We start from the raw sequence: 9,209 nt of genomic DNA, 5'->3' as shown, positions 1-9,209 counted from the left end.
AAAAAAAAAAAAAAAAAAAAAAAAAAAAAAAAAAAAAAAAAAAAAAAAAAAAAAAAAAAAAAAAAAAAAAAAAAAAAAGAAGAAGAAAAAAAAAACAGAGCGTCTTTGCTCTTCTTTCCCACTAATCTCTTTGATTGCTAAATCCTTCACTCACTAAACCCTAATTTGTCCCGTTGTAATCTCTCATCACCAAGTATGGCTGATCAAAAACCCCTAGATTCCTTTACTCCTCCTCTTCAATCCGATGATCTGTCTCATTCCCCAGCTCCTCCTCCGCTCTCAAGTCGCCTCAACGCTAATGCTCCGGAGTTTGTTCCTGCTCAGCCGAGGATGATGATCCCACCTCCGCCTCCTCCTCATATGTACCACCACCACCCTCCTCCGCCTCTGTTTACTGGACCTCACGAGCGGCGGAGAGACCGTAAGAAGAAGGAGCAACCCGAAACTGGAGCTTCTGTTTCCATTGATCCTAAGAGTGGTTTACCTGAGGATACAGTCCAGAAGATAGTGAAACAGGTTAAAGCTTCAACCTTTACTCCTTTCTTATCCGTTTATGACCATAATCAAGTATCCTAGATAAAAAAATCTCTGCTTTGCTTCGACGTTTTAATGTCAGGTAGAATACTATTTCGGCGACTTGAACTTGGCCACAACAGATCTTTTGATGAGATTTATCAGCAAGGACCCTCAAGGATATGGTAAGGAGATGTCTATTGCTAACTCATCGATTTAGAAACCCTTTAAAGTTTTTTTGATTTCTCTCGATTTGTGATCCATTGTGCTTTTGGTTTGGTCAATCTTAGTCTGTTCTATTTCAACAATGATGTTTCATTCTGGAACTTATCTCTCAGAAACTTAGTTTATTGGTGTTGTTACTTTCAGTGCCTGTACATGTAGTTGCATCTTTCAACAAAATTAAATCATTCATCAACAGTGTCTCCCAGCTTGCCACAGTGCTACAAAACTCCTCAAAGCTTGTGGGTACCCTTATGCTACTAATTTTATTTCATTTGTTTCTTCTTGGCTACTCAATCCAAATTCGTCTGATAGATTAAGCATCAAGAACTTAGGTTTAACTTTTAACTCTCTTTTCAGGTTGTTAGTGAAGATGAACAGAAAGTGAGACGCATATATCCCATTACCAAAATTGCTCTTGAAGAGTTACAGGTAGTTCATTTCATTCATTCTGTTATTATATATGTAGAGCTTCCTTCAATCACTCTATGACATTTCCATTACTTCACATTTGTGAAATTTGCATCTAGCAAAATTTTGTAGCTTCTAACTATGAGAAACTTTGATTATGTACTTGCTTTGTAATGACAACTTTATCATATTATCCAGTCCCGAATAGTGATTGCCGGAAATCTACCTGCGGATCATTGCTACCATAATCTCATGAAGATTTTCTCAGCTGTTGGAAGGTATTGCTAATCTATGTTATAAACCGAAGAATTACTTCTTGTTTTTCCTAGACCAGCTGCGATTTTTGCAGAGTCTCTGAAATTTGATCATTTAATTTTTCAGTGTGAAGCACATTCGGACCTGCCAGCCACAAAACTCTGGCTATAGTTTTCCATCAGCAGCTAGATCAGCTAACACTGATTTCAGTAACAAGGTGACTAAGATGCTCGCTATGTTGTTTTTTTTGGTTTTGAAAATAGGGGAAGCTGCTGCATTTTGTGCTGCTGTTATGCAAAATTGATGTTTCGTTACCTTGTTTTGTATAAATAGGTCCACGCCTTTGTTGAGTATGAGACAGTTGAGCTGGCAGAGAGAGCAGTAAGTCTCTTGTGGTCTAGTCCCATACTAAACAGTGTTATTTCTCCTTTGACAAATGTGATAACTTGTATAGGCTAATGTTATTTTTGCAGGTTGCTGAATTAAATGAAGAAAGAAATTGGAGGAGTGGTCTTAGGGTACGGTTGATGCTGCAGGATCAGGTACATAAAACATTGTTTAGAGATATAAACAGCACTTAATAGTATTCGCCAGAGTTCCAATCGCTTATTGTTGTGTTTGGTCATCTATAGACGAAAGAGCCAAAACATGTTCTTCAAGAAGGAGGAAGAAAGGAAGAAGATGATGATGATAAAAAGTTTGAAGATTGTGGTGGAGAAAGGGATGGTCATGTAAGTAGACAGACAAAAGCACTTGAAACTTGAGGTTAAGTTTTTCTTCTCCTGATATTCTCAGCTTTATTTATTTACATGAACAGGGAGAGGAGGAGGAACAAGGAGACAAGAAGAGAAGAGGGCATAACCGTGGTGGACAAGGACGAGGAAGAAGTCAAAACCAAAACGAAAATTCAAAGCAGAACCTGAATTACCAAATGAACAACAACAACACAGATCATCAAGTGAGCATGGGGAAGCAACAGCAACAGCCACCACCAGGACCACGAATGCCAGATGGCACAAAGGGATTCTCTTTGGGGCGGGGAAAACCGGTAATTGTTCATCCTCAGTGAACCGGAGCTGTCTGACCAAAAAAAACCGAGATGGTTGGTATATAATGGAAGGGAAGGGTTAACTTCAAAGATCCACAAGAGAGTGATCTTACTAAAATTTCTACTTCATAAAACAAAAACAAAAATTTTGTTACTTGGAATTAGATGGAGTTAGAAAAGTTTTGCTTTCTTTCTTTCATAAACGGACCAATGCTAGCTTGAATAATCCAATGTGCGGTTAATTAACTAAACCAAAGCTAAACCGGAAATTAATTTGGTAAAATATGTCAATCATCTCTTCTTCACTGTTCACCTTGTTGTTAGCTTTCTTCTTCTTCGTCTTCCGATTTCAACGTTGTTGTGTTTATCTTCTTCTTCTTCTTTATCATAAACCCGACGATTTTTCACCTGAGATAATCAAAATTTTTTGAAGGAATCTTTGATTGCTCTCTGTTAAAATCTTCTTCGAAGAGAACTAAATCGTCGTACGTTTACTTGGTTGGTGGAGATGAGTTCGGCTCTACCTTTGAAGCCTATGTTACCTCTTACAACAACATCGCTACCTTCTCCGTTCCGATCCGATAACCCTAATTTCTATCGCCGTCGTTCCTCTTCCTCTACTTCGTGTTCTTCCCAATCTCCTTCTTATTCTTCGTCGCTTTTCTCTGTTAGACGACGCCGATTTAGATCCTCCTCTCCCTCCTCTATTCCCATGGTATTTTTTCTGATTCTCTCTTACGGCCTTTTGATTCGAAATTGATTCGCCTTATCAATATGTTGGTGACTTGTTTTTACTTATTAGTATAGAGGTTGAATTGTATAGTATCCCTGTAGCTGTGGTGCCAATTCATTGTTGATTGCAATTAAGAACTCTGTGGTCTCTTTTGTTTGGTGCTACAGATTCATGATGAAGTTGTTGTTAAGTTTAGTTTTCTTGGAACAGAAGATTTAATGAGCGCAGAAGTTATGGTTTACCACCCTCTTTGTTTCAAACTTTATGCTCACAACATCTCAATCTCTCTGTGTCATACTCTTTGTTTCTTATATCATCAGCTATTGCATTTGGTTTTTCACTTATGATTTACTCCCAGGGGCTCTCTGTTTCTATGTTGTGCTGGTATATATATAGTGCTTTCCTGAACACACGAGGGATCAAGAGGACGACGTAGAAGATATTTGGATTAGCAAAGAAGACAATGTGACATGTAGGTTTGAATCTGATGAAGACACCACCACTACCGCACTCAGGATTCCAACTCAGGCTCAGGCTATCGTTGAAGGACCTGGTTCAGTTACTGTGTCAGAGCTACAACCAACCCCTGATGTGGATTATATACAAGTAAGTCCATACCTAATTTTCATAGACAAAATACGATGGAAGAAGATCAAATGTTTTTCTAGCATTTTAGGTTGTAACCATTATGTGAAAATTTGCAGGAGCTGTTGGCTATACAGCAACAAGGACCTAGATCAATTGGCTTCTTTGGAACAAGAAATATGGGTTTCATGCATCAAGAGCTCATTCAGATTCTCAGCTATGCTATGGTTATAACTGTAAGACATTGGCCTGGCTACAACTTCTGAATCATATGTTTGGTCCACCACACATCTTATAACCCATCTTCTTCCCCTATGATTTATCTTGCAGAAAAACCATATATACACTTCAGGTGCATCTGGAACCAATGCAGCTGTTATAAGAGGTGCACTTAGAGCAGAAAGACCAGAGCTTCTCACCGTTATCTTACCTCAAAGTCTTAAAAAACAACCTCCTGAGAGCCAGGAACTACTGTCAAAAGTAAGAGACTAGTTTCACAATTCTGCTTGCTCCCAACTGCATTGTCTTCAAATATCCCAAATCTTAACATCTATAAATTTGAATCTCATCCATTCTTGGTTATGCTAGAGTTCAACTGAGTCTCCTTTGTTATGTCTGCAACAGGTACAAAACGTGATAGAAAAGCCTCACAACGACCATTTACCATTACTAGAAGCCAGCAGGTTTGTCACTAACTAGCTCATACATACAGTAGCAAAACCGTGAAGAAGATGGCATTACGATATAGTGAAACATTGTAGAATAAATCTTCTGAGACGTATCTTTAAGTAAGTTAACTTGAAAATCGTTTTACAGGCTTTGTAACATGGACATCATATCACAAGTGCAACAAATCATCTGCTTTGCGTTTCATGACAGTAAGCTTCTCATGGAAACATGTCAAGAAGCCAAAAATCTCCGGAAGATTGTTACTCTCTTCTACCTCGATTGATTGATTGGTTTCAGTTTTCCCACGTCTTCAGTCTTCTTACTGTTTTTGTTCATCTTCTTCTTTAAAGATGGATTTGGAGAAAGACAAGCTCCAATTGTAAATTAGGAATCCTCATCTACACATACACAACCTATTCTTTGTCATACATTCTAAATTTTCGATTGGCTTTATAGGATGTCTCTATCATTTTTAAGATAGTTTGTGGCTAAAGAAGTTTCGTTACATTGGCTTATCCATCATAAGGTGACTCTTCGTCCTGAGAGAAACGAATTTATCTGATGTGGGAGTTGGACGGTGGAGATAAGTCATCTTTTGTAGACTGTGCCTGTTTGGCTTATTTCTAGCCGTAAGAAGCGCATTTCTAATTGGAGCTAAACCAAAAAATACACATAGGTCTCTCTATTACTAACACAGTAACAACACAAAAACATAATACTAAACTGTTTAATTTCTAGCAATTGTTTTTGTTTTGGTCAATACTTTATAAAGTATAAATTGTTTTTGTTTCTTAGACGAAATTGTTTGTATCCTATATCATTCGATCGTTAAAAATATACTAGGTTTAAACTTGTTTGGCAATACAAGTTTTCCCAAATTTTAATTTCTTCTTATCCCTTTACAATGTAGGTCTCTATAGTCTCTCTACGTATTCGTAGGCCAACGGTTTATATATAGCTAACTAAAATTAACTTTAAAAGGCCTCTCTACCTATCCTTAGGCCACCGATTGTTTTTATTTTTAGCCAACTACATATTAACTTGAGGGTTATGTTGTGAACGCCTAACGAAGATGGAGATATAATCGGAATCTTGAATGAAAGGAGAAACAGGAACTCAACATAACAGGGAAATGCTTCTTCTTATGGTTTAAGTTCATCAACACTTTAGACTTTAGTTCGATATAATAAAATTACATTTCGTGATCCTAATAACACGGCATGCGGCAATAAATGTGTTGTGATTGACAAAACATCACATTTTTCTGAATTGTTTGGCCATGGCCATGCATGTGAATGTGATTATCAAATCATCCCCCTCAAAATATATACTTGCGATATGTTGTTATTGGCCAATTGCTTCTCCGTTTAATCCTCCACTTGTCACGTTTCCCACTCATGTTTGGTTCCGTATGACCCGTACATTATTTCATTCTTTAATTGCTCTAATTATTTTAATTAAATATATGCATGGATCCGTAAATTCCTTGCCCTGCTTTTTTAAATAATTGGGATCGTGTAACGTTTTATTGATAATTAAAGCGAAATCGGTTACTACCAATTTGAGTCGTCACATGCTTTGATCTTATGCTCCCTGCCATCAACATGCACTGTCCCTGACCATTTCCACTTGCTTTTTTCAGTTATTTATTATCAAAATATAACATAGATGGTTTTAATGTAGGAACACGTTTGATGAGTTCTACTCTAAAAATCGTAAGAACTCGGACAAAAGTTACGTACACATTTGAATAAACAGATAAATTGTTGTGTATCCGATTACATGAATTTCGTCATTAGCTAGTTACTATATGAAATCATAACACCTATTAAATGATCATGCATTTACTCACGATACTATGAAAATAAAACAGTCTGATTTTTTTTAGCATAGTAGAGACTAGAGGTCATGATAATAACCCACAACCAACTCCTGAAAATTCAAATCTACAACTTGCAATATTCTGAAATTTGACAAAACAAAATATGTTGCCAATCATCACTTGACAAACCACTCAAATAAATAAACTATTCAAGAAAATCAATTTTAATATCAAACTTTCTCGCGCGTTCAGATTTAAGGTTAAACAGTCTTTGAGTCTTTGAGCTCCTATGGATATATCAACAACAATTTATGGTTTTCTAATTTATCTATCTATGTTTGTTGTAATCTTGTGTTTGATTAGCCTATTTTATATATCTATTAGGTTGATGAGCTTCTACTCGTTATCTCCCATTGGGATTGAATGAATGAATAATGTCAACAATTATGTTTGAAAAAAAAAAGTTTATAACCAACCATTGAAAAAATTAGAAGAAAATTAATTTGACATAATTAAAGAAACAATAGAAAATTATAAGCACTGCAATATATGAATTCCAAATAATTCAAAGATAAAAATATAAATTAAATAAAACAATCTAAGAATACTACAATAAATTTTAAAATACAAGTATTAGGAAAAGAAAACGCGTATATTAATTTTTCTTTTGGATCAACATATTAATATTACCTATTCCCAACTGAAAAGGTAAAAAGTATGAGAAAAAATATTAATCTACAAAAAAAAAATATAAAAGTCCCTTTCATAGATACGCAAATACTATATATACCCTCCACTAAACCGTTTCAAATTCCCACACACACCCACCACCACTATTAATCAACTTCTCCATCTCTCTCTCTCTTTAAACAATGCCTTCTTCACTTATCATACTTCTTCTCTTTCTCCTATCGATCTCATCGTCCTCAGCTCAAACTTACAATATCCTCTCTTACGGAGCCAAACCCGACGGCAAAACCGACTCCACAAAGGCCTTAACCGCCGTGTGGGCGAAAGCCTGCGCCTCGGTCAAGCCGGTCACCATATTGGTACCTAAAGGACGGTTTTTATTAAGAAGCATTGTTTTTGACGGTGCCAAGTGTAAACGCAAGTCCGTCACGGTCCGTATACAAGGTACACTTGTGGCACCATCGGATTATCGAGTCATTGGTGGTAAAAACTATTGGATTTTCTTCCAACATCTCGACGGCCTCTCTGTCTACGGAGGAGTTCTTGACGCTCAAGGAACTTCTCTATGGTCTTGCAAGAAATCCGGCAAGAGTTGCCCTAGTGGCGCTACGGTAAGAATTTACCATTTTAACGCCTTTTCTTGTTGTTTGTGAATTATCCATTTACTGTATAGCTAGCGTTTATAATTAATTAGATTGTGCCTACCTACAAAATGGACAACATTGATACTAATTCTGATCAACAAAATGAGTAAAAGTGGTGAAAGTTTTGTTTCAAAAGGGAAAAAAGTTTATCTTTGACATAAAAATTTAAAGGGTAAATCTATAAACTTAAAAAAATTATAATTTTTTCTTACATATATTCCAAACTTGAAATTGTTGAAACTATTTAAAAGCATATTCTTAGGTAAAATAGATTTATAAAATAGAATAAGTACGCCGTTTTCTTAAAGTTCCGCCAATTCCGCTAGCACGATCCAAAATTTGCATTTTCCGTAATTTTGTTTTCTCTACTTTCCCGCTAACATAAGTTACAAGTTACATCCATGCATAGCAATGGAATGGTAAGGACAAGTATAAATAAATATGTTATGTTTAGTTGACTTCTTAGGGCGTTAATTAAAGTAGAATCTTCATTCACATGTGTCTACCAATCATAGAGTCATTGATGTATACACTATTATTATATTTGGATAAAAATGTAATTGACACGTGAGAGCAACAAATTAAATTTTTCCAAACAGAGCATAGGGATTCAGAACTCAATCAACGTGTTGGTCTCCGGGCTGACGTCACTCAACAGTCAGATGTTTCACGTCGTGATCAACGGCTGCCGTAACGTAAAGCTCGACAGAGTCAAAGTTTCGGCTGACGGAAACAGTCCAAATACTGACGGCATCCACGTGCAGTCATCCTCCACTGTCTCCATCCTCAACTCCAAAATCTCCACCGGAGATGATTGTGTTTCCATTGGTCCAGGCACTAACGGACTCTGGATCGAGAACGTCGCTTGTGGCCCTGGCCATGGGATCAGGTAATCAGTTTGTTACTAATTCAATTATACTTGTAATTTTATTTCCATTGGTGAACATTACTAGAGTGTTACATAATAACCTTTCATTCGTTTTTTTTAATTCAGTTCTAACCTTTATTTGGTACTAATTTGGTAACTTTATATAATGCCGCAGCATTGGGAGTTTGGGAAAAGAAAGTGTGGAGGCAGGTGTACAGAACGTGACAGTGAAAACGGCGACGTTTACGGGAACAGAGAATGGGGTGAGGATAAAGTCATGGGCCAGGCCCAGTAACGGATTCGCTAAGAACATCCGTTTCCAACATTGTGTAATGAACAACGTACAAAACCCAATCGTCATTGACCAAAACTATTGTCCCGGCAACGAAAATTGTCCTAACCAGGTTCAATAAAGACTTTATATTTTCTCTTTCAAATTAAAATAACGTTACATTTGAAAACAAATGTTAACCTGAATATGAATTGGTTTATATATAATATATATGATTAGGTATCTGGGGTGAAAATTAGCGATGTAACGTTCTTGGATATACACGGGACATCAGCGACGGAAGTAGGAGTGAAATTTGACTGTAGCTCTAAGAAGCCGTGTACCGGAATCCGAATTCAAGATGTGAAGTTGACGTACCGGAATAAACCGGCTATAGCTGACTGTAGTCATGCCGGAGGGAGTGAGGCTGGGTTTCAACGCCCCAACAGTTGTCTATGACCAAAACATATATTTTTTC

General features: G+C 36.7%; 3 protein-coding genes across 5 annotated transcripts; all 3 read left to right on the top strand.

The window, feature by feature from the left end:
* LOC104788244 (la-related protein 6B-like) lies at positions 63-2,701 on the top strand. Its single transcript, XM_010513974.2, has 10 exons — positions 63-516; positions 617-698; positions 883-977; positions 1,096-1,167; positions 1,345-1,424; positions 1,528-1,618; positions 1,735-1,782; positions 1,875-1,943; positions 2,034-2,132; positions 2,219-2,701. The coding sequence occupies exons 1-10, from the start codon at positions 196-198 to the stop codon at positions 2,468-2,470; spliced, it is 1,209 nt and encodes a 402-aa protein (XP_010512276.1). The 5' UTR covers positions 63-195; the 3' UTR covers positions 2,471-2,701.
* On the top strand, positions 2,769-4,941 carry LOC104788243. 3 transcript variants are annotated; one of them, XM_019246172.1, is made up of 7 exons: positions 2,769-3,164; positions 3,350-3,412; positions 3,579-3,788; positions 3,887-4,003; positions 4,098-4,247; positions 4,392-4,450; positions 4,584-4,941. In XM_019246172.1, exons 1-7 carry the CDS (start codon positions 2,958-2,960, stop codon positions 4,717-4,719), a joined length of 942 nt encoding a protein of 313 aa, XP_019101717.1. In that variant the 5' UTR covers positions 2,769-2,957; the 3' UTR covers positions 4,720-4,941. The 3 variants fall into 3 exon arrangements, with proteins under 3 accessions (XP_019101717.1, XP_019101716.1, XP_010512275.1); XM_019246171.1 differs by having other exon boundaries at positions 3,350-3,418; XM_010513973.2 differs by lacking the exon at positions 3,350-3,412 and having other exon boundaries at positions 2,770-3,164; positions 4,584-4,914.
* LOC104788242 (polygalacturonase-like) lies at positions 7,079-9,202 on the top strand. Its single transcript, XM_019246169.1, has 4 exons — positions 7,079-7,559; positions 8,192-8,481; positions 8,636-8,864; positions 8,972-9,202. The coding sequence occupies exons 1-4, from the start codon at positions 7,131-7,133 to the stop codon at positions 9,188-9,190; spliced, it is 1,167 nt and encodes a 388-aa protein (XP_019101714.1). The 5' UTR covers positions 7,079-7,130; the 3' UTR covers positions 9,191-9,202.

The sequence above is a fragment of the Camelina sativa genome, chromosome 5 (assembly GCF_000633955.1).
Source record: "Camelina sativa cultivar DH55 chromosome 5, Cs, whole genome shotgun sequence".
Taxonomy (NCBI): Eukaryota; Viridiplantae; Streptophyta; class Magnoliopsida; order Brassicales; family Brassicaceae; genus Camelina; species Camelina sativa.
Note: the sequence above shows the minus strand (reverse complement) of the source record. Positions and strands in the feature narration are given on the sequence as shown.